General features: G+C 54.9%; 1 protein-coding gene across 8 annotated transcripts in view; it reads left to right on the top strand.

The window, feature by feature from the left end:
* NAV1 (neuron navigator 1) overlaps positions 1-27,560 on the top strand; it is a 242,987-nt gene that overhangs the window by 69,860 nt on the left and 145,567 nt on the right. For 4 of the 8 annotated variants that reach the window (XM_026480666.4, XM_057315710.1, XM_044377764.3 and 1 more), the window contains exons 2-4: positions 912-1,664; positions 5,616-5,719; positions 22,174-22,965. In XM_026480666.4, coding sequence (XP_026336451.3) covers positions 943-1,664; positions 5,616-5,719; positions 22,174-22,965 — 1,618 coding nt within the window. In that variant the 5' untranslated portion in view covers positions 912-942. Of the gene's footprint in view, positions 1-911; positions 1,665-2,045; positions 4,663-5,615; positions 5,720-22,173; positions 22,966-27,560 lie in introns of those variants that run through there. The other 4 variants (XM_057315713.1, XM_057315714.1, XM_057315712.1 and 1 more) reach the window with 3 other exon arrangements.

A 27,560-nucleotide genomic window follows, 5' to 3' on the forward strand; every position in this document is an offset into this window, starting at 1 on the left:
ATTGATTGACTGTGTCTTTGTAAATGGCTTCAAATTCCCTTGGAAATGAAAGTGATTAATAGAGCAATTAATTCATTAATTAACTTGGTGGGGAGGAGAAGCTGGTAGAGGAGGAGAGGTTGAAGATACGGGAGAGGGATGGGATAATTAATGGATCAAGGTCTGGGAGGGAAGGGATTGAGTGCTGGTCCAGAGGGTGCATAGGGAATGGCTATGAGGAAGACTGTGAGCCAGTGCTCAGACCTCCAGTGACTGAGGGGTGGGGACAGTGGGGAGGGACCAGGAGAGGGAATCAATGAGGACCAGTGAATGGTATGAGCCAGGTGGCAGGAGCCCAGGGTGGAGGGAGGTTTACAAGTTTATTATTTGTGGGGATTGGGATTGGCTGCTCCACCTTTGGGCCAGTGGGATCTGGAAGATTATATTCCCCTGGACAGGTATCCTGGGTGCTTTTGTCAGATAAAGTGGCAGGTGGAAGGAATGTGCAGAGAAAAGGCTGAGGGCACAAGGGAGTTGGTTTACTGTGAACAGGGGATTATAGATTTAGGCTACAAGGAAAGGTCTGAGAGGGAGGGGCTGTGAGGAGAGTCTATCCCCGATCAGCGGAGGGGAGCAGAGGCAAAGAAAGTTAAATTGACTCCATTTGTACACAGCATCATTGTTCACAAAACTCTTTCACCTGTGTGTCTGCACATGCGCCTCACAGCTGTGTTTCAGAGCAGAGAGGTCATGGGGTTTGCCCAGAGTCAGGCAGGCAGGCACTGACTGAGTCAGGATGTGAAGCCAGGAGCCCCGATGCCCAGCCTGGATGCCGGTGCCTCCTGCCCTGACCCCAGCGTCATCTTTATACGCTCAGGGACGGAAGCTTGGGATGGTGCCTAAAGATCTTCTTTTCTCTCCTCTCTCTGCAGGACAGTAGTCCTCACTGCTGCCTTGCTAACCATGAATGGGATGGCCAACGTGAACTCTGCCAGCCGCCCCCACTATGCCTCCTCCATCCCTGTGCCTCGAGCGGCTTCCCAGACCAGGATTCATACACCGGGTGCTTCTCCCCAGCTGCGGCCACGCCAGGCCGGCCTGGCCCTGAGCCCCCAGCGCGCAGCCTCCCCAAGACTGGGCAAGGCAGGAGGCCCTTCCAGAAGCTCCTCTCCTAAGGCCTCCCGGGGGAGAGGCTCCCCCAAGGCTTCTGGGGCGGTGAGAGAGTCAGCTGAGGGTGGCGAAGGCCTTTCTAGCTCCCCATGGAGCAGTCCCAGGGCAGCCCCAAAAGCAGCCCCCTCCAGCTGGGCTGGGTCCAGAAGAGTTGGGGAGACACAAGGCACCCAGGGAAAGAAGAAGGTGGCTCAAGAAGGGATTCCAGTCCGCCAGACCCGGGGCAGGAGCCCATCCCGAACAAGCTCTCGTGGAGAAACTCAAATACCAGGGGCTCCTGAAGGTCGAAAACCTCCTAACTACCCAGGAAGGGATCAAAGAGATACAAACTACAAAAGTTCAGGGGTCCCAAGGTCTTTGGAGCCTGATGCGGGAGCAGTGTCAGGGGCTTCCTCCCCGGGGTGCAGCCCCGTGCAGAGCAAACGCCCCTCTCCCACCCCGGGGGCCATCAGCTTCACCTCCGGCCATCAGCAGAGTCAGCCAGTCACAGCCACAGTGGCCCCCTTCCAGTATAGGTGAGTTGGGGGAGCAGGTGGGGAGGGAAGCAGGGACGCATGGAGCTGGGACCCAGCAGCCAGCCAGAGGAGGGGGCCTCAGTCCATCAAGTACATATGCTTTTTTAATAAAAATATCTTTACTAAAATGGCCACATTAAGTAAACCAAATTTTAATTATTAAGTGTCACACGGTTTAGAAATGCTGAAATGCAAATTAAGTACCTCCCTGGCCAGCCCGACTTCCTGGGCTTTTTCTCTGTGCTAGTGTGAGGAGAAACGCAGTTACATCTGGGGTTTGGAGAAGCTTGTACACCATTGCAGGGACACGGTGCGGGGGAGGGGTGTCTCTGCAGCAGCAGAGCGCCTGGAGGGTGGGGGTGGGGAACTGCTAGGAGCTTTCACTTGTACTAGAAGCCAACAGTGTGACTTGGTCTCTGAAAAGTTCCAGGCACTCTTACACCACAGTAATAGACATCCGGGGCCCAGGACCAGGAAGCCAATGTGGTCAGGCCTCTTTTAGAGATTCACAGTTAGGAACACCACATTTTAAAAGGGCATTGATGCCCAAAAACATATTTCAAGAAAGACAAACAGATTGGTGAAGGATCCAAAAAAGGCGTTAGAAGGATGATTAAAGGAGCTGAAGCAGTTTACTTTGGAGAAGGGAGGCTTAGAGAGGGTCTGAGTGCTGTTCTCAAATATTTGAAGAGCTGTCATGTCGTAAGATGAATGAGATTTACTTGGTGCGGCTCCAGAGTACTGAGTCGGCGTCATGGCGATTAGAAGTCAGTTTGAGACAGATTGGAAGCTCAGGAGGAAGAACTTTCCAGCACTGGAGAGGTTTGCAAATGACGGATAAGGCAGTGAGCTTCCTGTCATGGGAGGAATTCCAGCTGACACTGTGATCAAAGGAAGTTCTCACTGGGGTGATCCCTGCCTCTGGGAGCATCTCTTCTGCCCAAGGTACTGCCCACCCAGCGCGCCCATGTTCCTTTTCCGAAGGAGCTCCTCCCATCTGTCCCTCGTGACCTCCACTGAGTTCTCCAGCTGATGAGAGAACGCACGGAAGCACGCACGCAGGGCAGACCTGCCTTCGAATGGCCTTTTCCCAATCAGTACAGTGTTTCCCCGGTGATTCTTTGGCTTTCTTCTACCTGATTTCCTTCCGCCTGATGTCCTTCATTTTGAATTCAACCTTTGGGAAAAGTGTCTAGGCATTAAATTGTTTAAGATTTTACATTATCTATCCTACACGTCCCCTGGCAGATTTAGACTCTGACATTTTCCAAAGAGGTCAGAACTTCTTCCTTTGAACATTTCAATGCAACCTAAACAGAACCGTCTTTCCTTCACTCAGCAAACATTCACTGCATGTTTGCATTTATGCAGAAATGGAAATGCGTTGTACCAACCTCAGGGGGTGGTTTTCTTCACCATCCACCTCCTAGACCTTGCCTGTTTCAGGCCCTGGGTTAGGGTTGCAGGGAGGGTCATGGTTCGGGCAAGGGTGGATTAGGACGAAGGACACCCCTAGGTGCCACTGGCAGGTGGGTGGGAGCCCAGTACCCTTCGGGGCCTGGAGTGGCTGCCGTGGGTCACTCTGCCAAGGGCCAGGCTGGGCTACCCTTGCAAGTTGCAGAGCCAAGGAGGGGCCATCTGCTCCCTAGAAGGCACAGACATCCAGTTTTCATGGAAATCTCCTGCCCCCACCCCCGGCACCTTGGCCTTCTGCAAAGTTCCAGCTGCTCCCAGAAGCAGAGTTATCGTGCTCCCCTCCCTGTCTCCAGCCCGGTCCTGCCCGACCTGCTTCTCCAGGGAGCAGATCCGCCAGCCGTCTCCTTCCCTGCCCTATCCTCCATAGCCGTCTCCATCCACCGGGTCCAGTGCCCTCCCTCCCCAGGAAGTGTATCCCTGCCTCTTCTCTGACCCGCCACCGCCTCCCTCTGGTCACCCCTGCTGTCTGGACGCAGAGAAGGCATAAATGCCTCTCAATCCATTCTCCAGATCCTCTGCTCTCGTACATCTGGTTCCCTCAGATCTTCAAACTCATTCTCCTCTGCTGTCCTGGGAAAGAGCCCCCTACAGCTTCATTACCCTGGGGCTGCCTTTTTCCACCTGCCCAGTGTTCTCTTTTCCCAACAGTTCTCTCCTTCCCTCCTCCGGCTGGCCTTCGGTCAGACTTCGGTGAGGAGGGTACAGTCAGTGGTGTCAGGAGGGTAGGGTTATTGGTTTTCTTCTGTCTGGTTCAACCTCGAACCAACTTCCAGCATAGAGGAAACTGTCATTCAGGCTGGAGGGTGAGGGGAGGCCTGGGGCCCTGGCTGAGTTTGGGGAGGTGGAGGCAGGCGGAGAGGAGAGTGTAGAACTGACTGAGATTGGAGACACGGAGGCTGCCTTCCTCAGTGCCCCGGGCCAGTGCACGCTCGCTCACCCTGGCCGCATGGTCATGACACCAACAAGCACGACAGCAAACTACTTGTATTTCTAACGCTAGTTCCTGCTCCCTGCTCTGAGTCAGGCGGTGCTTAGCTCTATGTAGATGATGCTATTCAGTGCCATGTGTACGTGACCTAGAATTCCCTCTCCCTGGTAGAATGTCCTATTACTTCCTCACCAGTATGTTGCATCCCTCCAAAAACTCAGGTCTACATTCATTTCTTCCAAGAAATCAACCCAGTCCAGTTTTTCTTTGTTCCCCCGATACTCGAATATCAGGCTGGTGTTGAATTGACAGTAGTACATGCTGAGTGACCCCATCAGACCAAGCACTCCCCAGGGCAAAATGAGGTCTCCTGCTTTGTCCGAGTACCCCCCACCCTGCTCTATCGCAAGCCCCCTGCTCGGGGGCCTGCAGACACACAAGAGCTCAACCCTGCCTGTATGGCTTAGAGAGAGCCAGGCAGGAGCGGCAAACACCTCACACCAGCCGGGACTGTCAGACTGATCTGGATCTGGGAGGTCACCTCTTCTAGCCCACAATGGAAGTGAGACCAGGAGGACTGCTCTGCATTACACAGTGAGTTAACAGCAGAGCTGAGCCTAGAGTCCCAGCCATCTGGGTTGGAAAAAAGGAAAAACTGGAGAGAGGAAGACAGATCTCAGTAGCACTGGAGACTCCCAGGGTCGCCCGGCCCAGCCCCCGGCCCCAGGACCAGACGTCACCTTTCCCTCCCGACTGCACAGCTCTCCCCTCCCCCTCCTGCCAAGCTGCCAAAGGGTCCATTTAGCTGGAGACAGCGGGCGGACGGGTGGGCGGGCCAGCTCTGAGAGCCCAGGGTAATTGCCTATAATAAAAGCTCCCACAGCCTTTGTTCCTGGGAGCGATTGTACGGTTGGGGTTGTGCTCAGAAGTCTGCGTGCACTTGGGAGCTGGTGCCCGGAGACCTCACCCTTCCTTCCTGCTGCCACACTGGCCCAGCACGGACTTTTCCTCCCGGGAGTCGCTGTGACCTCAGCTGAGCCTACCCCTCCTTCTTCCCTGACCTCCTCGCTGTCTGGACTGTGAGCAAGCCCAAGGAGGCCTGCGTGCCCCCTAAGCTCGCGTAGGGAGTCAGTGACCTCCGCTGTAGAGGGAGCTCTTCCCTTTGCGTACGAACATGGCTGTAATCCAGGCCCAGCCTGAGGGCAGGGACCACGGCAGGACCCAAGGCCCGGAGTGACTCTGGGTTCCTCTGTCCTGTGGGCCATCTGTGTTTGTGGGAACGGTTGGAACACCACAGGGTGACTGGCATCAGGCATCCCAGTGCCCTCGCGAGTTCCCCCGTAGCCCCTGCCACTGGCCTCACTTTGCCCAAGTCCTACTTTGTGCTGAATGCACACATGTATGCATGCTTGCCAGGGAAGGCTCAGCCCAGAGGGGTGCAGAGGGGAGAAGAACCGAGCTCCAAGGGGCTTCCCTTAGTCCCTTGGAGAAGCTTCGAGGCCAGGACAACCTCTTCGATGATTGACCACCCCTTCTCTGTCCCACAGGCTTCAGACGGACCAGGAACCTGGCCCCCTCCCTCAGGCTGGCTGGGTCCTTGATGGCTACTCTGGCTGCCCTGGTGGGACTGAGGAGAGCTTCTCCTGTGCAGGTGAGTGTTCTGGGGGAGAGACTTCCTCCTGGGGTGGGGAGGCCACCGGACTAGAAGTCTCCTTACTGCCCCTGGGGAAGAAGTGTCCTGGCTAAACAGGTCCGTCTCTTCACAATGAAACACCAGCCTGTGAATTGCACTTCGAGTTTTTGCCATGCTTGGCTCAACCCAGGGTTGGTCCATCAAATCCAGGAGCACGTCCAAGTCCGGAGAGGAAAGGGCCAGTGGGTGTCCTGTTAATCCAGAGCTCAGATCTGGGAGTCACCGAGGCCATGACAAAAAAGTCCCAAGCTAGGAGATTGAGAACCAAGAGCCTGGTTCCACGCAAAGCCCAGATGAACAGTGGAGGTGCTGGGAACCGGCGAGGCAGCCCAGAGCCATTTGGCTAATGCCTGACACCTGCTGCCTGTCCCAGGACCACTCCCACACCTGTCACCTTCCCTGCGGCACCCTCTGGTCACAACATATCATCTGATCCTTGTCATACTGGTGACTGAGCCTCAGGGCCAGAACGTGAGGCTTACCAAGAAGAGCGCTGACGCTGGGACACAGTGATACTCTGTAGGGCAGGGACCTGCCTGTCCCCAGCGCATCCTCAGGCCCTGTCTGGCCCACAGCAGGTGCTCAGCAGGTGTCTGTGAGTGAGTGACTGGTGAGCAGCTGCGTGAATGCTTGTGTGCCATAGATCGGGGCCTAGACGGGTCAGATTCTAAACTCTTAGCGGGGTTTAGGCGTGTGTCTGGATTTTCTTGCAACATTAAAAAATCCCTAGAGGATGACTGTGGTATACACGAGAGGTACCGAGACTCCACACTGCAGGGCACTGGCTCTGTCTATCCTTTAGTTTCCAGAGAGGGCTTGTCTCAGGAAAAGGATGAGCTCCCTTTTGGCAAACCTGAGATTGTCCAAAGGTTTTGTCTTAGCTTCATTTCGGTGCTGGGCTCCGGTGGGCAAAGCTGGGGCGTACTACACAGCCTGACCCTGATGTCATCGGACCCCAGTGGAATGCCGTTCCTGCCTTCTTCTTCCCCTCCTGTGCTTGGGTGTTCCTGTAGGCTGGGGGCCGGGCCCTTTTGAGCCTTCTCCCGGCCAGCCTGGGCCCCAGCAGTGGTCTTGGGTCCATGGCGACCTTGAAGACAGAGCAGCAACACTCACTCTATGGCGAGCCTGGTAGAGGAGGCTTATGGGGGGGATAGAGCGTGGGCTTCTAGAAAGTAAGCCATTGCCTCCCACAATAAGTACACCCACAGAGGAACCAGGGCATGGTGGGGGACAAAGGAAACCAAATATCACTGGCACTGAAAACCCATCAGAATTAGAATGTGGTCACCAGGAAACTATGTGGAGCTCTATTTTTACATTTGCAGTGTTGTTAGCGTAATGGCTTCCTTATGCGCATGCCACATTGTTGGAGTCGAGCGATCTCCACCTACCCAGGCACTCGTTCATAATCATTATCCGATGAGTTGGTGAGAGGACGTTTACTTTGAGCGTCTGCTGCAGACTGGCTTTAGGAATCCCCCAGGCTCGTCAGCTGGAAGACCATCCTTACCAGCCAGCTCGGAGCGTGTCTGAGAGATCCCAGGTTGGGCTCCTCCGTGAGGTGAAGTGCCGGTGGCCCTTTGGAGGTGATGAGAGAAGGGAGAAGCCCTTGCTTCCTCCAAGGCTCCTGGGGGAAGAGGAGCAAGGTTCGCTGCACTGGCTCTGCTCTGGCACTACCTCGTCATCATGGCGATCCGTGTTGGCCAAGGATACGCCGAGCATTTTGATGGGTTGGATGGCACGAGAGATTTGGGGTCTGCCCGTGCTTTGTAGGGGTGCCTGCACTCTGAGCCTGGGGGAAATAGAGAGGAGAAGAGAGACAATGGAAGGCTAGCATTTTATGCCCTGCTCCCCTACCTCTCAACTTCACTCGGAGCGTGACATGACTCATTCGTCCATTTCTTCTCATTCGATCAACAAACCATCCATGAGTGTTTGCCTTATGCCACTGTGCTCAACACTAAGGTAAAAGATGAGTGAGGGACACATGGCTGGCTCAGGCAGTAGAGCATGCTACTCTTGGGATCATGCGTTCAAGCCCCACATTAAGCATGGAGCCTACTTTAAAAAGAATTAATTAATTAATTAAAATGGCATTTATATTAAAAAAAAAAAAACCCAAAGAGATGAGTAAGACTCTGACCTGTTTTCAAGGAATTCGTAGTCCACAGATTCACTCCAGCGAGCCTGACCCAGTGGATCGGTTGGCAGTGACCTGCCCTTGTCGGAGCTGATAGGACGGCCCAGTCAGTCCTGCCCGCACGAGGCCCTGCAGCATGAGGAGGACACTGGCACCATGCCCCCCAATTTATAGAAGGATATTTGGGTGCCTTGGAGAAGAGAATACCCTATATTGGTGTCATTCACAGAACCCAGCACAGTTATTGGCCATGTGAGTCCCATAGCAGTTTGTAGACGACAAGGGGCAGGTGTGCTTTCGTTTGTAGCTCAGACATCCTTCCTTCTTGTTTGCGACCCCGTCTTGCTCCCCAGGACCTAGCACAGTGCCCGCTGATGAGTGTTTGGTGAAATGGTGAATTGAGTGAGTGAGTAAGGAACCAAGGTCCGTGGTTGTGGAGTCATTGATCCTCTGTGGGCCTCCTTCTTGCTGGGTGACGAGGAGCAACCAGGCTTTCTTCTGTTCTCTTCCCAATATCCAGGCATCTGGGGGGACAGGGGCCTTGAGGGGAGCAGGGAAGACTAAGACCTTTCTCAGCCTTGTACTTACTTATTCTGCCTGGGGATGGAGTCCAAATGAGGTGGGATAAGCTTTGTAGAGCAGGAAGAGAATTTCCCATGATAACTTGCTACCACACAGTGGTCTTGGGATTTGGCCTTCCTACGTCCCCGAGGTGTTCTGCACCCAGCCCCTGGGTGTTTGTGTGTGCACCCTGACGCACTCTCGGCTTGCTTGGCTGTGCTGGTGAGGGCCCCGTGCTGGTCCCATCTGCCAGCACTCCCCTTGGTTGCCATCAGTGCAAAAGCAGATCATCGGTCACCATCAGATCTTAATTTGGAAAGCCAAGGGAAGCCAGTGCTGACATTTCTGTGTGCCCACATGTGTGAGGCCGTGTGCAGGAGGACTGGGAAAGGTCGCCCCAAGGTTGACACGGATTCCTTAATTACTTCCACTTTGTGGCATGTTTGAATGAGCGCTAAGTGGACACATAATGAAGGGACCTTCTCTCATCTTAACACGTGTCACTGGGGAACACGCCAGAGCCTCCTCCCTGCCTTGCTTCTCACACAAGCGTTGGTATATATAGAATGGGAGGGGCAGGGTAGCTTTTGGCCTCATGCTGGAGTTGTTTTTCCTCCTTCATTCTTCTCCCTTGTTGAGCTGACTCCATCTTTAAGCCAGAATTCAGTTTTTCATGTTTTGTGGATTTGGGAGCGGGGATAGAGTCCCCCTTCTGAGAAAACTTGCAAACCTGGTGTGCCCTCCGCGGGGGCAGGAGAGAAGTCTGGTCACTGCACTGTCTGGGAGAGGCATCTGTCGTGGGCTCTTTGGAGGCTGCAACACAGCGGTGCAAGACCCCTGTGCTCTTCTGGGAGCTTCAGGCCAAATCCAAGTATCCCAGGGCGACCGATGACTTGGAAAATCAAAGAACACAGGAAGTTAAAGCTCTAATGAACGTTGCACGTCACTCACATGTGGCCTCGTTTTCCACGGGGAGAGATGCGGCTTGAGAGAAACAGACTTGTTCACGACTGCCTGGTTCGTTAGCAGGTGAATTGAAGCCAGGACCCCTGCCTTCTGATGTCCCCAACACTAAAATGACCAAGCAGTAACAATGACTAGCATTTATTGAGCACCTGCTAGGTGCAGGGCACAGGGCTAGATGCTTCCCCTGAAGTCCTCATAAGCATCGTATGAAGCCCTTTGCGGGTGGTGCTGTTACTCTGTGGCCTAGATGAGGAAACTCCAGCTCAGAGAAGTTTCATGATCTAGCTTGTCCGGGGACACACAACTAGGGGGCTGTGCCAGGATTTGAATCCAGGCTTGTTAAAAAGTCCAGCCTTCCAGTGCTGCTCCCCTGCCTTCCGCTGCTGCCAGCTCGTGCTGTGTCATTGGCACACTGTCTCCCTTAACCTCCGCCAAATGGTGGTGGAGGGAACAGGGTCAGTGAGCCACAGGCCTGCTGACATCTCCCTCAACGTGAGTAAGCCGTGGGATGTCACTGACTTCTCTGTCATCCCTAACCTGTGTCATTTCATGCTGGGTTCACACCACGGTGTTCCCTGCCCTCTGGGGACTTTCAGGCTGAGCTGAGCCTGATATCCCAGCCATCCGTGGAGAGAGGACGTGCAGACAATTGACTAGAAAACACAGACCAAGTTCAGGGGCAGATGGTATTAGCTCTGCTGTCGGGGCTCAGGCAGCTCCGTGCCGCTGTGGACCAGAGGCGGCTCGGGAGTTCGGGGGTCTCTGGAGGCCCTGTTTGGATAAACAGGGTGGCCGCCTGGGACCAGGTAGACTTCTAGGAGCTGGGAGGCGAGGTGATAATAATACTGTGGAGCAGTGGCTAACACTTGCTGTGGCTTCCTCTGAATCAGGCACTGCCAATAAGCACGTTCAGTCCTTCTAACAACCGTGTGAGAGTCGGAACAACTCCCTAGCTTCGTATCACAGCTTTACCACTTGTGAGCTGTGCAGCCTTGGGTAAATGATTTCATCTCTCTGTGCCTCCGTGATGATGACAGAAGCTTCTTCCTAGGGTTTCGTGAAGACCAGATACACTAATGTAAGTAAAGTGCTTGGAGGAGCAGTGATACAGAGTAACTGCTTAATGTGTGCTATTGTTCGCTATTGAGGAGAGTGCTGTTGCTAACATTCCCACTTTACAGATGAGGAAAGGCTATGCGATGTGCCCAGGGTGGTCCGGCCAGGATTGGAACCCAGGCAGCTGGCCTTCAGAGGTCATGCTGTTAGCCATACAGGGCATGACTTCACTGGAGGGGAACATGTCCCAAGTCCTGGGGGTGCCCCCCGGGAGGCGAGGAGGGGCAGTGGCATGACCAGCAGGGCAGAGCCTGGCTCTAGGAGGGGCCTGTGAAGGAAGAGGCCAGAGAAGTGAGGTCATCTGAGGTACCCTGCTGGAGGAGTTTGGAATAGAAACTAGAGGGATCTGGATTCTATTTCTTAGGAGGAGGAAGGGGGAGGGAGGAGACTGAGTGACTTCTCCTCAAGACAGCATTTGGCTGGGAATGAGATTAATCTCCAAGCCGTGAATTTGACCCAGTGGGAGCCATTTTAGTGGAACGTCAAAAGTAGTGGCGGCTGGGCATCCTGTACCCCCCCCCCCACCATGCTGCTCCCTCCTGAGATTGCTTCCACTCTGGAAGGTGTGTGAACAGTTCCGTATGACCTGAGTACTCAAAACACAATCCAGAGGTCTGACAAGGCCTAGCTTCCCTGCTTCCTGCTCCACCCGAGAAAACCAGGGCCTTTGTACTACCCAACTCCAGAGGAAATTCATATCCATTCACCACATTTTTATTAAGTACTTATAATGTGCCAGGCACTGCTCTAGACACTTGGGGTCCATCTGTGGACAGAACAGGCAAAGACCTGTGCCCTTGTGGAGCCGATGTGGCCGGTCTAGAACAGTGCAGGGTACAGCCTGTGCAGCTAGGTAGGATCTGGAGAAGCCCCAAGTCTGGAATATGCCTCCCATCCGAAAGAGCAGGGCAAGCTCTGGCTTCATGACACCCCGTAAGAATATAAACAACAGCAGTCTGCGGACCACCCCCTTTCACCCCAAGTCTTCAGTACTAGGAAAGACGGGTAGAAGAAGAAGGTGATGAACTTTCCTAGAGAATTGCCCTCATACCCTGTACCTGTCTGACCTCGACACAGCTTCCTCCCGGCAGGTTTCTAGAGATTCAGCTCTCCCCACTGAGAGGAGCTGCTTTAGTTCTTCCTGGGAAGCTCTGGCCTCTTGTGTAGTTCTCTGTGGGCCCGTGGGAAGGTCCTGAGGATAAGGATACGCACTGGGAGTACACCTGGTTACTAGGAATCCCTCCAGATCCGACTACCCCTTACAACTTCAGAGTGTTATCCAGGGGGCTCTGGGGCTGCCAGAAATTTCTGCCATGGAAGGAGGAAGGAACCTGAACTAGTTGCTAAACATTCACCGCTGTCCGTCCATGACCAATGGAGAGAAACTTCCATAACCAATCCAGAGAAACCCCATTTCAGTGATGCCCTAAAGACTTGGTTTCACCGGTCTTTGTCCCATCCCTTGAGGCAAAAGTTGGCCAATCCTCTTCACAATTTCCGAGAAACGGGGTCTCCCTGGGAAGGCCCGAGGCAGGTGGAGAGCCTGCAGGCAGCTTCATCTCAAGGAGCACAGGCTCCAAGCTAGGCTTTCTCGTCCCTCTCTCTGGCACCGCTGAATGGGAAAAACCGGAACACAGTGTTACCCCCCCTTCCCTGTACTCCCCCTATCCCCTTGATAAGAGGATTAGGGTCCCCCACTGAGAGACTTCCCCCCCCACAATAAGGCTGCCCAGCAGGCTTACACGGAAGGAGCTCTGGGGAGAGGCAGTTGAAGAGGGAGAGCAACACAGACACAATAACCAGGAAGATTAAGTGCTGAGAATTACCCCCAGTCATCATATTCCTCGTCCTGAGTCCTTTAAGAGGCGGAAGGAATCAAAACCCCGCCTTCGTGTGGCTCAGGGGCTGTGGGAGTCCTCTGCTTCAGAGAGAGCTGACGGTAATTAAAGGGTCAGGGCAGAGGGAGGGTCAGCGAGCGTGGGGTCATCCAAGCCCTGGGGGGGAAGGGGGGGAGGACCGAGAAGGGGTTAGTCTTAGTCATCCCTTCTTTCAAGAAAATCATTCCACCTCCACAGAGGGCTGGAGAAGCCGATGAGTGTGTTCCGTGGTGAGAATGATCGAGGTCACATAGATAAGAGAACTTCCGAGCAGGAGGAGAGCTCAGCCCCATCAGAAGTGGAGGGACAGCTGCTCTCGTGTTCACGTAAAGACTGGCACCGTCCAGGGGCAGGAGCTTGACCCCGTAAGCTCGCTGCATCCTTCCTGCCTGGGAATCTGGGTTTCCATGGAGGCAGGAGGAAGCACAGAGGTGGTAAGCAACTTGTGATGAAATCAGGCTGGGAGAAAGGCAAAGTTCTCATCCTGCTTTGAAACTCCCACCCATCACACGATGACTATTCTTAACATTTGCAGAGCAGTTTTTATATACTAAGTAATTGCCAGTGATTATTCTATTAAACTTCAATGAAATATGAATCCATGGCATTCCTGTGTTAAGTGTAATGTCTCTTTAAAAAACCTAACAAAAACTCTCATAAAGCACAGAGGTGCCCACGGAGAGAATGGGTATAGCCAGGATACGGGAGCGTCTTTCTCTCTGGAGTAGTGAGGACGGCCCCAGCTCGTTCTGGGTCAGGTGGGTAAAGGTTTCTCCCTACTCTTGCGGTTGTTTTTAACTTTTTAGCATCAAGGACCTCTTTCAGAACCCGGTGAGCATTATGACGTGCCTCCCCAGACAAACGGACTGCTCACAACACAAGACTTCTGTTTGGTGGTTGGTTTCACGGACCCTCTCAAACAGTTTGTGGACACTGATTAGGGAGTTCTGCTCCTCAGCCGTAACATCACAGCGTTGGCCAGACGGCCTCGGGTCTGGACCTTTTGTCTCTTCTCATCAGGTTTTGGGTTTCCTTGGCCCACAGTGAGGTAATAGGATTTCTTGCAAATGGGTCGGTTCTGCTCTAAAGCAGAATGTTGAGGATTAGCTTTGAGGGTCCACTTCGTGTTGATTCGATGACCTTAAAACAATCCACTCTGCACGGACAGGTCGGATTTGATTCCGGGTTTGCCCGTATAATAGGATACGTGCACACAGGCAGTTTGCGTGTCTCCAGCCAACACACGGGCACAGCTGCACGCACACAGTCTACCCTCCTCTTCCTCCCCTCGCACAGGCCTGTGGTTGCCATGACAACGGATCTGGGCTGGTCCTAATCTAAGGGCAATGGACCTGGGTGTTGCAGAGCTCATCTGGAGCCCAGTGTGCAGTGAACACCCCAACGGATGTGTGGGACAGTTGCCATGGCAACATACAAGCCAAACACATGTGGGAAACGTCTAAGGCTTCTTATCCTGGTCTCTTTATTAGTGCAAGGAGCACAGGGATCTAATTTTAAGTGAGTGCAATTTCGGAGTCATCTAGATCAGGTGTTTTCCTTCAGCCTTTCCCTGCTGAAGGCCGTGAGCACAGGGAGCCGAGGTTCTCCACCCTGTACTTCCACCTAAGTTCTTATGTGATCAATGAGAACACGTTTCGTTACAGGAGAATGGAGGCATTCTCTTAAGGCCACATAGCAAGTCGAGAAGAGAACTGGGACCTCCAAGACTTGAGACGAGAGAAGTCCTGAAGGGGTCCTGCACTGGCTGGTACTGCCGGGTCCACTGGAAGTGACCAGGCCCCAGGACAAAAGGGCATGAGGCTGAGCTTTCAAAGGACTGGTGGCGCTGTAGATCACCAATGGAGTAATCCTCCGTCCTTGTCCCCACGGCCAGGATTCTGCAGGCCGGTTTTAATGTGACTGCACTCCTAGACCCCCATGCAGACCTCAGGTGCAGTGGGCACCTGGGTTACAGGGAGCAGGGGTGGGGTTAGGCCTGGACCAGAGGACAGGTAGGAAGCATGAGAGGGCAAGGTGGAGCCAGAGCCGTGAAGGCCTTGAGTGCTGCGCAGAGTCCGCAATGGCCTCTATGCCCCCAGGTGTCAGACTTAGAGAGCCCTGTCCTGCACCTGTAGCTGGACATGCGGGGCTTTGGGCTCGGGTCTTGTTTCCTTGTATGATAAAAGGTGACTTGCCTTTCTGGCATCTACGCTCTGCCCTGCCCATTTCACCAGATGGTAGGCTCATCCCTGCTCCATCTCTGTCCTGTGGGCCTAGAAGCTCAGGGGAGCTACATCCAGGCTGCTGTGAGTGCCGAGGAATGTGGGTTGTCGTTTAGAATTTCTCAGCATTTCTACCCTCCTAGAAGCGCTCCCTGAGACAGTTAGGCCAGAGGGTAGACGAAGGCCTATGATCCCTGGCTTCACTCCCAGCCTTTGGTTTGCTGAGCCTGATTTTCTCCCAACAGGCAGGCAAATGGCAAGTCTCTTCTGAGCCTTCACTGCTGACCTTGTGGCCCAGAAGAAAAATTCCCAGCCCCTGGACTTGGGGGCCTTCTGGGACCAGAGAGGCTGAGCCAGGGCCTTGCAGAATCCATATTTCTACCAATGCCTTGGCGAAGCAAAATAGTGACTGGGCTGGGAGAAAACACGTGGATCAATCTGGGAAGACTTCCTGAATGAGGCCCTTGGAGGTGTGAGGAAGCTGGAGCACCCATATTGGACCACGGTGTCCATTGGCCCCTTTTCTTCTGTGGATGGCAGTGAAGGGTGGGGCTCAAGTTCCAGTTGAGACTGTCACATATCCCAGGGAACCTGGGCTCTGAGGATGCCTTGCCCACTCTTGCCTCTGTCTCCCAGAGGTGTGGCAAAACTCTCCCACACCTCCGAGTGGAGCAGAGATAGGGATGTCAGGGGGAGAGGGTCTCAGTTATGATATGTCCCCAGGTCATTCCCCCGAAAAACTGGAGCTTCCCTTGAAGGGGCAAAGAGAGGGTCTGCTGGCCTCCTTGTGGCCCAGGGCTGCAGAGAAGGAAGCAGAGATGTTGCTGGGACATCATCCCAGAGCCTGGTTCCCATTCCAGCACACCAGCTGCAGTGTCTCTCGCCACGGGGTATTGAGAGGTCACTGCTGTTTACAGTCCCCCACACATCTGTTCTGAGTCACGCATTCATTCATTTACTTGGTCGTCATTCACCAAATATTTCTGAGAGCCCACTGTGTGCAAAGAGCTATGATGGGTTTTGAGAAAAAATTCATAATCAGTAGACCAACCAAAGATGGATCCTTGGGAAACACAAATGGGTGAATGAAAAATGTTGGCTCTGAATGTTCAGAGATTATTGAAGTGGCTACAGTGAACCGTGTGAGGAGAGTCAGGGAGGGTGTCCTAGGGGAGGGCCATTTGGCCTTAGGAAGGGTCAAGGAGAGCAGAAGACTCCAGTCCTTTCTCTAAAACCAGCTCCTCCTCGGGTCTTCACTATCTTGATTGATGGCAAGTCCAGTCTTAGAGTTTTCCAGGCCCAAATCCTTGGGATAATGCTCAATTTCTCTCAAGCCCACATACCCACACCTGGTCTATCAGCAAATTCTAATGGCTTCAAAATATAGCTAGAGTCTGACCACTTTGCACCACTACCAAAGTCACTACCCACTTCCAAGCCACCATCCTCTCTCACCTTGGTTGTTGTGAGTCTTCTGCCCATGAGCCTAGCATGGCCACCAAAGTGACTCTTTCAAGGGAAAAGCTGGGTCCTGTCACTCGTCTGCTCCGAACCTGCCAGTGACTCCCACCCTACTCAGAGTAAAAGGCCAGGTCCTTGTCATGACCTAGAAGGCCTTCAACATCCTGGCCTCCAGTTATACCTTGGATCTCATTGCCTGCCACTATCCCCTCCTTCCTCTCCAGCCAGGCTGATCTCCATGGAGTTCTGCTGATGGGCTGGGCGCACTCTCCCACAGGGCCTTTGCTTGGACTATTCCTTCTGCCTAGAAATCTTCCCCCAGATACCCATATAAATTGCTTCCTCTCTTTCTTCAGGGTTTTTTTTGTTTGTTTGTTTTTTTAGGTTTTATTTATTTATTTGAGAAAGAGAGCATGAGCAAGAGAGCACAAGCAGGGGGAGCAGCAGAGGGAGAGGGAGAAGCAGACTCCCCAGTGAGCAGGGAGCCTGACGTGGGGCTTGATCCCAGGACTCTGGGATCATGACCTGAGCCAAAGGCAGCTGCTTAACCCAGGCACCCCGTCCTTCAGGTTTTTACTCAAATGTCACCTTCTTACGAAAGCCTTCCTTGGCCACCATATTGAAAATTCAACCCCTGTCCCTGGATATTTCATATACCCCTTCCTGCTTTGTTTTACTCCTAAGAACTTTGTAGTAGCTAACATTTCTTTCTCATTTATTGTCTGTGTCTCCCATTAGACTGGGAGTTCCATGGGGGCAGGAATTTGTGTCTGTCCTCCAGTGCTCCTCGTAGCTGGCACCTAGCGGGCACGGAACAGGAGATGAGCAATGGGGAGCTGGTCCTCTGGATGCAGTCGACACTGTGCTGAGCACCGGCCATTTCAGCAGGCTCCAGCCTGGCCTTGTGCACATTTTGGGAGCTCAAGAAGTCCCTGCTAATGGGTGGAATGATGTAGGGGAATGACAGGGCAGGCAAAAGCGCAGAAGGAGGTGGGGAGCGATGCTGGAGGGCTTTCCACAAAGGCGTAGGTATTGGAATCTGCTAGGGAGGTGATGAAAGAACTTCATCATAGGGATGTGGGGAGCGCAGACGTAAAGAGGGTGTCTGTCACTCAGCTGGCCTGGTCCTGGGTGGGTGGGCTAGCCTTGCAGAGCCATGGGACTACGTGCCTAGCCCTTGCTCTCCAGATCATGACCGTGAGCTCAGGTATCAAGAAAACTCTTCCCTCTTCCCTCCTCTGACTTGGCCCTTGAAGGAGCTAAGTGTGGACTCACCTGTCCACTCCCCCCTTCCTCAGATCCCCTCTTCTCCCAAGGTCACCTTTCAAGGTCAACAGGGTGGAGGCAGCCCACCTCTCCTTTCTGCCCTTTTCCTGTCCTCCTCTCTCCCCAGTCCAATGGGGGGAGCCCGCAGACCCCCCACAGACAACCTGGGTTGCATCTGTTTCCCAGCACATGGTGTGAGAATGTAAAATCACACAGCCTGCCTTTCCTTGGCTGTACGCCTATGTCTTCATTCCTCAGATTGCTTTAAGTTCTTGGTCAACACAGGTGGTCAAATCACTCATCCCACCCGATCACAGAAAGTGCCACTGCCTTTGAAGATAGAGGAGTGGGATGATGAGTGGGTCTGGGGAGCTGGGAACTGGGGACTCCCATGATTCCAAGCCAGCCCCTTTCCCTGCCTCCTCTTTAGAGACTGGGCGGGATCCATTTGCCCTCCACAGGGCACTGACATCACCAGGACCCACTCCCTGCCCAGCCAGGCCTCTCCCTCATCACATAGGATCTCTCTCATCGCACCATCCCCAGCCTATCTGGTCTGTGGCTTGGGGAAAGAGGAAATGGCACAGTGGGAGGGGCTAGAGCGGGTTTGGGGATGGTGTGACAGGGCAGGTCCCTCTCTTTTTAGGAATCACTCGAGGAAATATTCTGCACATATTGGCTTTATCGACTGATGCTGGAATGGCTGTTGCCACGGCAGCCGAGGCTCCCACTGCAGTAGAGGATGGTGGGAAACTCAAGGGATGTGAAAGGAATCAAAAAAGAACCAGATACAAGGAGAGGTCGCATTAGGGAGCGTCTGAAAGTTCCAGGCTGCCAAGATGACTATTTAAAGAGGCCAACACATGGCCATGGCACAGCCCTTTAGAGAGTGGCAGCGGGAAGATGAGCAGTACCGGGTGGACGTGGACGGAGAAAGGACTAGCACTCAAGGGGATTAGCACTGAATTAACTCATGAGATGAGCATGGAAGGTGTTCTCCATCTCATAAACTGACAGGTGCCCTCTCATGCAGGAGGGAGTCGGGGAGGGGGGTTGGGGGGGATGGAGGGGGGCTAGTGCCTCTCTTCTGGACAATCCTCTCTCCTCGAAGGAGGCAGAATTTCCGGAGCTGTTTATTGAAGGAAAGGACTTGGATTTGGGGCATGGGCTGTCCCTGGAGAGGAGGCATGGAGGAACAAAAAGGAATAAAGAAGTGGAAGAGACTGGGCTGGAGCGCAGGGACCAATGAGGGCTGGAAGAAAGGAGGGTCAGGTTCTGGGGGCAGGGGGCATACAGGGACAACGAAGTACAGGTGGACAGGGCAGCAAGTACAATAGTGCCTCATAGCAATTCTGAAGATTAAGTTGACAGGAGCAAACCTACACACCTACCGGAGACGAGAGGCCAAAGAAACCTAGGGCAGACAGCGTCAGGTTTGCCTACAGCAGCACGCACTGGGCGGGATGGACCACAGTAGAAATGATGGTTTTCAGCCAGATGGCAACCAGTTAATTTCTCCTTGTCTGCTAAAGAGGAGATGATTTTACATACAGGGAAAGAACATAGAGACAATAAGAGCTACTGTAACCTGGTAAATCAGAGAACAAGGATCCCCAGCTTCACTATTTTTAGGAAAGGTGAGGTTCCCGCATGATTGAATTAGGTATGTCTGGTGCAAATTAGAGAATGACCTCTGAGTAAGGATGAGGGCTTGAGAAGTGATTGTTTGCAGTGTCATGAAAGGTGGCCTGTGGGATGGGGGAGGAAGGGCGTGGTTACCTGGAGACTTGGCACGAGTGATGGGGCTTAGTCCCTTTAAGCTGGGCTCCTGTGGTTGGGCATAAGCATGAGGACCTCATGCGTGCCCAGAGAGAAAATCCCAGGACTGGCCTTACCCTCTGGGCGCTGTCTGTGCCCAGGGCAAGTTCTGGCACGATACCACCTTAGTCCCTTTCACCAGCTCTCTATTGCTTGTCATTCCCTATTTGAGATCACAAGGCTTGGTTCCATCCCCGAGTTTCCTAAATGCTAGACACTGACTCTGAGGCCAATCTGCATGTGCCCTCTGGACCTTCTGGTAAACTTTTGCACCCAACCCCTTTCCTCTGCTCCTTGGAGGCAGCAGGGCGGGAGCCTGGGCAACCTCTCACTTCCTGCCTTCCTGGTCTGAACCCTTCCCTATGTACACTGCTCAGTATTCCAGGAAGCCTCCAAGACCTCCCGCACCTGTTCTGCCTGCCAGCACGGTCTCCTACTCCCACGCTCACAGGTATCCAGCACCTTCCAAGGAAGTGCTGGACTCTGGGGTGAGGGCAGTGAATGAGATGGCCAGGGTCCCTGCTCTTCAGGGCTCGGTGTCCCTCGGGTCATTCCTAAAATTAGTATCCACATACCTGTGTCTGTCTTTCTATGATGAGTGTGTTGGTATATGTGACATTGCTTTTTCACAGCGTCATGATGATTACTTTCCCAGATCTGTGTTGTCTGTTTTGTACTGCCTGTCAGACACTGAGTTCCTTGAGGGCAGAATCTCTATCTTTCTCTGTATCAGTCGAAGCCCAGCCAAGGTTGTCCATGCTTCTTACCAGACACCCCTGTGCCTGAGAACTGTGTGCTCTTGGTACTGTGGTAAGCACATCCTCTCGGTGATGACCCCTGTCCTTGCAGGTTTTGTGGTATCTCAATCCAGCCCTGGGATTATGGAAGGCAGAGGCCTGGGGACACTACCAGGACCCAAGAGTCATAGAGGGTACAGACACAGTGTACAGCGCTCAGGGTTCCACTAACACAGTTGCAGCGTCTGCTCCCTGCAAGGTGCTGAGAGACATAGTTCTGTATCCAGAAAGCTCCAGTGCTGGTGGAGGAGACAGACATGTACACAAATACCTCTCACACCAGGCGGGCTGTGACGATTAGCACGAAGAAAGTGGGTGAACCCTGAGACCCAGGCACAGGGTTCTTCAGATTCTAAGGGGACAGGCAGGAAGCTAGAGAAGGGAGGTTGGGGATGGGGTGGGCAGATAATCTGATGGTTAGCACATTATGGCAAAGAGTTCTTGGGGTGCCGGGTGGGCTCAGTTGGAAGAGCATGCAAATCTTGATCTCGGGGTCATCAGTTCGAGCCCTATGTTGGGTGTAGAGATTAATAAAAAAATAGATAAACTTAAAAGAAAAAAAAAAAGAGTCCTTAGGGCTTTACAATCCCCCGTGTGTGGCTCCATCTGGGGCCCGCCTCTCCTGGAGCAAGCTTTGCTTCCAGGGATGTCCCCTCTGCTTTCTCCTGTCCCTCATTTTCTTGCCTGAGAACCATTTGCTCAGGTAACTTGGCACTGACCTGGGAGGCCATGGGAGAATGGGCAGTGTCGCCCTCTACTGAAGGACAGCCCTAGGCTGACTGCTGCTTGCTCCATCCCTCTTGGCCTCTACCCCTTCCACCCCATCTTTCTTCCCTGAGTCCAAGTGGGAGGAGGGAGAAAGGCTAGGAAAACGTTGTCTTTTTAAATTGCTCTGCAGTCCCACTTTAAATCAGCCTTCAGGGAACCCGTGCTAAGCCTCCAACTGATTTCCTAGGTTTGACAAAGCGCTTTACAATGCCAAAGCCCTTTTACCCGTTAAGCTGGTATTATAACCACTTTAAGAGAAGAGAGCCAGCCAAAGGGGTGCAATGACTTTGACAAGGTCATGCAGTCCATTAGGATGGGAACCCAATCTCCTGATCCCAAGAGTTGGTCCTTTCTTCCAAGCCCTGAGCCCCCTCCCCAGTCAGCCCTGGGCCTGTCTCTCAGAACCACCCCTGTCCCATCCCCTTTGCCCGACCCCAGGGAGTATCCCCTACCTCTGGAGGGCAGCCGAGAGCCTCCGAGGCGGAAGTAAGATGGTACTGGGAGTTAACTGGAGGGAAACCGCAACGGTTTGGAGTGGGGGTGGGGGAACCAGCAACCTGGATTGTATGGCTTTCCCAACCCTTCTCCTAGCATCTCTCCTGGTCCCACGAGTCCACCTTCCCTCCCGCATCATGAGCTGTCCTGTCTCAGTCCCTTTTACCTGCGCCCCACATCTCCTCGACAGATCCTTTTCACCGCACCCCATACTCTGGGCGCGGCAGAGGACCACCGTGTCCTCCGAGAACGGGTCCCGCCTTCTCGTGGAAAGCGAGGAGGAAAACTGGTGGGATCCTTTATCTACCCTCCCCGACCCCCTACTCATCCGCCCCTGGATCTCTGCCGCAAATACCACCCCCCTCCCGAGCCAGAAATAGACACACACTCGCTCTCCCCCACCTCCCTCCCTCGCACACACTCCTCCCCTCCTCCTGTTTGCTCCTCCGCCTTCCCCTCCCCTCCTTCCTGCGCTTGGAGCTGCAGCCCGCAGCCTCTACTCAAGCTGGCGGGCGGAGTGCCGCGAGGGAGCTGCCGGGCAGTGCTCGGCCCGCGGGACTGACAAGCGGGCAGGCGGAGGGTCGGGACCGGGCATGGAAGCACCTCTGCGCGCCCGCCGAGCCGCCGGGCTTCCATTCTTCCTTTGACTGATTTGTAAATTTTAATTTGTATTTTCCCCGCCCCGCCCCTTTTCCTCCGACCCCGCCCCATCGCCCCACGGTTTCCTCGCTCTTTCCTTTTCCCCTCTTCCTTCCTTGCGTTTCTTTTCCCTGCGCCCTCGCTCGCCTGGCTCCCTCCTCCCTCGCTCCCTCCTCTTTCCTCTCCCCATCTTCTTCGGTTTCTTCCGTCCTTTCTCTCCCCCTCCCCTCCCCCGCCTCCTCTTCCCTGCGCTCCCGCCCCCCCCCCGCCCCCGCCGTGCCTGCAGACGCGCGGATCGTCCATGCGCTCCTCGCGGGCAGAATGCTGGGCAGCAGCGTCAAGAGCGTGCAGCCCGAGGTGGAGCTGAGCGGCGGCGGCGGGGACGAGGGCGCGGACGAGCCTCGGGGCGCCGGTAGGAAGGCGGCAGCGGCGGACGGCAGAGGCATGCTGCCCAAGCGCGCCAAGGCGCCCGGCGGCGGCGGCAGCATGGCCAAGGCCAGCGCGGCCGAGCTGAAGGTCTTCAAGTCTGGCAGCGTGGACGGCCGAGTTCCCGGCGGGCCTCCCGCCTCCAACCTGCGCAAACAGAAGTCGCTCACCAACCTCTCGTTCCTCACCGACTCGGAGAAAAAGCTGCAGCTCTATGAGCCCGAGTGGAGCGACGATATGGCCAAGGCGCCCAAGGGCTTGGGCAAGGCGGGGTCCAAAGGCCGCGAGGCTCCGCTTATGTCCAAGACGCTGTCCAAGTCGGAGCACTCGCTCTTCCAGGCAAAGGGCAGCCCGGCGAGCGGCGTCAAGACCCCCCTGGCTCCCCTCGCGCCCAGCCTGGGAAAGCCGAGCCGCATCCCGCGCGGCCCCTACGCCGAGGTCAAGCCGCTCAGCAAGGCTCCTGAGGCAGCCGTGAGCGACGATGGCAAGTCGGACGACGAGCTGCTCTCTAGCAAGGCCAAGGCGCAAAAGGGCTCCGGGCCCGTGCCCTCCGCCAAGGGTCAGGAGGAGCGCGCCTTCCTCAAGGTGGACCCCGAGCTCGTGGTGACCGTGCTGGGAGACCTGGAGCAGCTGCTCTTCAGCCAGATGCTGGGTAAGTCCTGCCTCCCCGCCCCACCCCTGGCTTTCTCCTAGCCAGCTGCAAGGGAAGGTGTGGGGAGAGCGCAGCCCCCCCTCTTTTCTCCTCTTCCGGTAGGGCTCTCCAGATTTCGGTCAGGTTGTGAGGGGGCATTGGGCCCAGATGTGCAGGGCTGGCCTACCTCGGGATGGGCATGGCTAAAGTGCGTCTTCTTAAAGATGTCACCAGGCAAGAGCCCAGGCTCTGCTCTGGCCTGCTGAGGTGAGCCTGGACAATGGTGTGGGGGTCACAGATTCTCAGAAATAGAGCCCCATGAGCTTCCTCGAATTTTAAAGCCCAGAATCCTCATATGGCAAAATCTGGGGCTGATGGAAACCTCAGTTGTGTTGTGCTCTATGCTTGGCAAGAGAGCATCCAGCATTGCCAGGGGAGAGCCCAGTGAGAGCCCGGATCTAGAGGACAGATGTGGGGAAAGCAGATGTGAGGGCTGTTTGGCCCCAGAGCAGAGCCGAGGCTCCACTTCCTCTGTGGATCTCCGGTGGGAGCGCGAGTCGGATTTCCCGGGTGTGGGGGTTCTGGCAAGGAGACGCGTGTGGGGCCAGGGGGCGGGCGGGCAGCCAGCTGTGCGCATCTGGATATTCGTCCTGTACCTCGGCCCAGGCTCTGGCCCAAACCCCTACCCCCCAGGTTTTTTACAGAGTGTGGACAGGTCTGGGCTCTCACGCGGAGACTCCTGGTTGACTGGGAAGCTTTTGCCCTTTGGCTAATGGAAGCCGAGCGGGCGGGAAGGGAGGAACAAAGCTTGCTCGGGCGGAGGAAGCGCAGAGAGCTGCTCCATTGTTCTCCAAGCCTGAAGAGTCTATGCAAAAAACCCGGAGCGGGCCCCGGAACTGCGCTCGCGTTCCTCGGAGAGCCCTCGCCCGGAGAGGGATAGATCCGGGATGTGCAGGACGCAGGGCTGCCGCGCCTCCGGAGCCGGCCCGGGTCGTGCCGGGGCCACGGGAGGTCGGCGGCAAGGCCTGGAGCCCGAGCGGGCCTCCTAGGCTCCGCCGACTTGTTGCGGTGGCTGGGATGTGGGTCCTCCGGCGCCGAGGGACCCGAGCTTCCCGGGTACCAGGCAGGCTGCCCGCCCCGCTGGGGGCTGGGAAGGGGCGGGTCCGTGCGCGTGTGAAGGGGCGGGGCCGACGCGGGCTGCGGTCCAAGGACCGGCTGGAGGAGATGGGGCGGGTGGGGTGGATGGAGGATGGGGGTGTTGGTCTGGCAGCCGTGGAGAACGCAGAGCTGGAGAAGACTGGTTGGACCTGCTGCTGTCATCCCCTGACCCCCAGACCCCGGTGGGGCCAGCACGAGGAACCGCTGACCAGGGGCAACAGTCCCTTGGAGCTTTGGATTGGGAGCCTCCCTAGCAGGCTGCATTTGGGCTTTGCAGAGGCAGTCAGGAAACTGGACAAGGGCAAAAAGGGGAAGAGCAGCCTTTTTCCTAGGAAAGCCCCTCCTGAAGGCCCTGGCCTCACACGGATAAGTCGGGGTTGGGGGTTCGGGTGTGCAGAAGCTGACAGGGCAGCCTCATGCTGCAAAGGGAGTGTGCCACCCCTGTGCCGTGTGTGGCCCTCAAGGAGCTTACAGTCTAATGGGATGAGACAGACAATGAAGAAATAAATTCCAGACATCAGGAGGGCTATCGAGAAAATGGAAGGGGACCCCGTGATAGGGGAGGACTGGAAAGGAGAGGTCCTTAAGCTTAAGGAGGTGATAATTGTGTCTGAGGCATCGCAGGCCGGCTGAGGGAGACACATTCCCCAGGCACTAAGAAGCGGATGTGGATGGGGTGTGGATGGTGCTAGAGGAGAGGACTTGAGTGTCTGTGTTCTGGGGAAGTGAAGGGAGTGTCAAGGACTCAGAAAAGTAGAGGGCACAGTTCCCTTTTCAAGGTCAGGGCTTCCGTTGTTTGGGATGTCTTAGCTGATCTGGGCTGTCCCCAGACAGGCAAGACCCAGCACAGCCCCAGGACCTGGCTGCCTCCTTAGTTGTTCTTCAAGAGACAGTAACCTCAGAAACCCTGACAGATAGTCTTAGAGCTGGCTGGGGTGAGAGTGGAGGGCGGGAGAGTGGGGGAAGCTGAGCTGGGGTCCCTTACTCCTGTTCAGTGGTTGTCATTCCCAAAGCACACTGGTGCTGCTGCCTCTCAGGAACCTTGGAGATAGGGAGAAACTCCCCCCCCCCCCGCCCCACCAACTTCCCAGTTGAGGAAAAGCATCGAGGGCTTTATGAGAGCCATCTCTGAGTTAGTGATGGAAGGGGGGTCTGCTCATGTTCCTAAGTCACTGGCTCCATCTGGGAGGCCGCCCTGAGAAAGGGGAGTCAGCAGGTCAAGAGGGGTCTGACCAAGGCAAATGTCTCTGGACATGGGCCACCAGCCTGCCCTGCTGACCCTGCAGAGGGGCTTAGGGGCTAAGATCTCTGCTGGGGGGAGAGGGTGGATAGTCTGGCAAACATGTTGGACTGTTTGGGGCTGTGAGGACCAAAGTGGAGGTGGGGCGTGTGGGTAGGTTCTGGGGGACAGTGCTTGGCATCTCAGGGTGGTGGGGGGCATGTGGGTAGGTTCTGGGGGACAGTGCTTGGCATTACAGGGTGGTGGTGGGGGGTGGGAGCTAGTGCCTTCAGGCAAAATCTCTCTTTTGTGTGAAGGTGAGAGTTGGGGTAGAGGGTAGACTGATCTGTTTGGGCACCAGGGGACAACAGAGCTGGCTCAGTCTCTCCAAGCTCATGAAGGTGTTCCAGGTTGTCAGGACTGGCCTTCACTGGAGAGCAGGGTGGCCTCTGAGAAGAAGAATGACTGCCTCGATGCCTCAGGATGGTGGCTAAAAACAGAGTATTTGTTCCCTATTTTGGGGGCTGAGGGTCAAAGGTTACATACTCCTTGGTACCATCCCAGACCCAAGAAGCTGCCAAGACCCAGTTCTGTGGGGAGAGGGGGTGAGGCAGCTCCAAATAAGAGCCTTTCTGGAATAAAAGAGAAGAGCTGAAATTCGATCACTCCCTTCCCAGAAATCAGCTGGGACCCAGATGGTCTAGGCAGGCTCCGTGCCCCTTTGCTTCCTTTGGAAAAGCTGCCAAATAACTAGGGTCCCACCGGGGAACCCTGGAAACCTAGAAGGCTGAGGGGTGAGTGCCGGGGGGAAAATGGGGCAATCCCAAGAATCAGATCTTTGGACCCTGGCAGTTTGGCTCGGAGGGGAAATGTCACCCCACCTGGGCCTGGGGCAGGGTAGGAGGCTGCAGTCCTGAGTTCCCTGTGTGGAAGTTCTAAGCTCTGTGACCTCCTCTGGAACCCAGTTTCCCCATTTGTGAATGGAAGAGACCCTCTCACGGCTCTTCCCTACATATAGTGATGGGGAGGGGGCTGCAGATGAAGGTGGTCAGACCTTGAAAATGTCCCAGGCTATTTTAATACATAATACCCTCCCAAACCACATTCTTCCTGCCTCATCACCCCTGGGCCTAAGGATCTCAAAGGAAAATCAGTCTGTTGACTCCCCACACGTTCAGTTTTGCTTTCTTCAACCTCTAGGCAAAGGGACAGAACGCAACAGCTAAGGCAGCCCAAGGTCAGGGTGTAAAGGAACCGAGCCCGGTCCCACTTCTTCAAGAGGGCGTCTGGACCTATGGGAAGGGTTGCCATGACAACAGTTAGGCCCTCAGAGGCTCAGGGCAAACAGAACAGGGGAAGGAAGTCCGGAAGTCATCCATTTCTAAGCCAATTGGTTGATACTGGTTTTAGGGGGGTGGTGAGGATGGGATTTACTCTAGAGAATGTGTTCTGGGATGCTTTGAAGAGGGGAAGAGAAGAAATTACTTCCTTTTTCTTCAATGCACTGGGGGGTCTGGGTGGGTGGAGGAGTTATGGTGAGTTCTCCCAAAAGCACTGATGCCCAGAGGAGGCAGGTGATATGTGCAGGCTCCCCTAGCACCCTCACGTCAGAGGCTCCACGCCAGAGCCGCTCCTGAGGCCTTCTAGGGGTTCTCCAGAGGCCTAGCAGGAACAGGAGGACAAAGCTCACCTCTAGGCTCCCCCTGGGGAGAGCAGGGGATGCTTATAGAGTCACAGGCTGAAGGAAGGGCTGTGCCAAGGGGTGGGGGTCTGAAGGTGGGCATGCATTGTGAGAAACTGGCATAGAACCTTCCATTGGCAGGGCCTCCTGCCTTCCGCAAGGTTAGCACTGAGAACATTTCTTTTCTCACATGCTCAGAACTTTTTCTTCTCTGTCCAGGCTTCGTGCTCTCCAGGGGCCCCACCCAGGCCCTGGTCCTACCCTTCGGTCATTGCCTTTTTCATACTGCTGTAGCAAAGCTGTTCTCTTCACACGGCGGCCACAGCTCTGCTTCTGAGAGTAACGGGTGGATGCGTGAGGCGGTCTTGGGGGCAGTTCCTCTGCCCTGGGGAGAAGCAGATGGAGCCCAAGTGCCTGGAGCTTCTCTGCTTCCCCAAAGCATAAACCAACCCAGGGAGATGTCCTTTACCATCAGTGGAGGCTCCAGTCCCAGGCCATAGGCCCCTTCTAGATGTGGATTGAATGGCTAACAGGACCAAGTCATCTGGAATCCTGGGG

This window comes from Ursus arctos, unplaced genomic scaffold, assembly GCF_023065955.2.
Source record: "Ursus arctos isolate Adak ecotype North America unplaced genomic scaffold, UrsArc2.0 scaffold_2, whole genome shotgun sequence".
NCBI lineage: Eukaryota > Metazoa > Chordata > Mammalia > Carnivora > Ursidae > Ursus > Ursus arctos.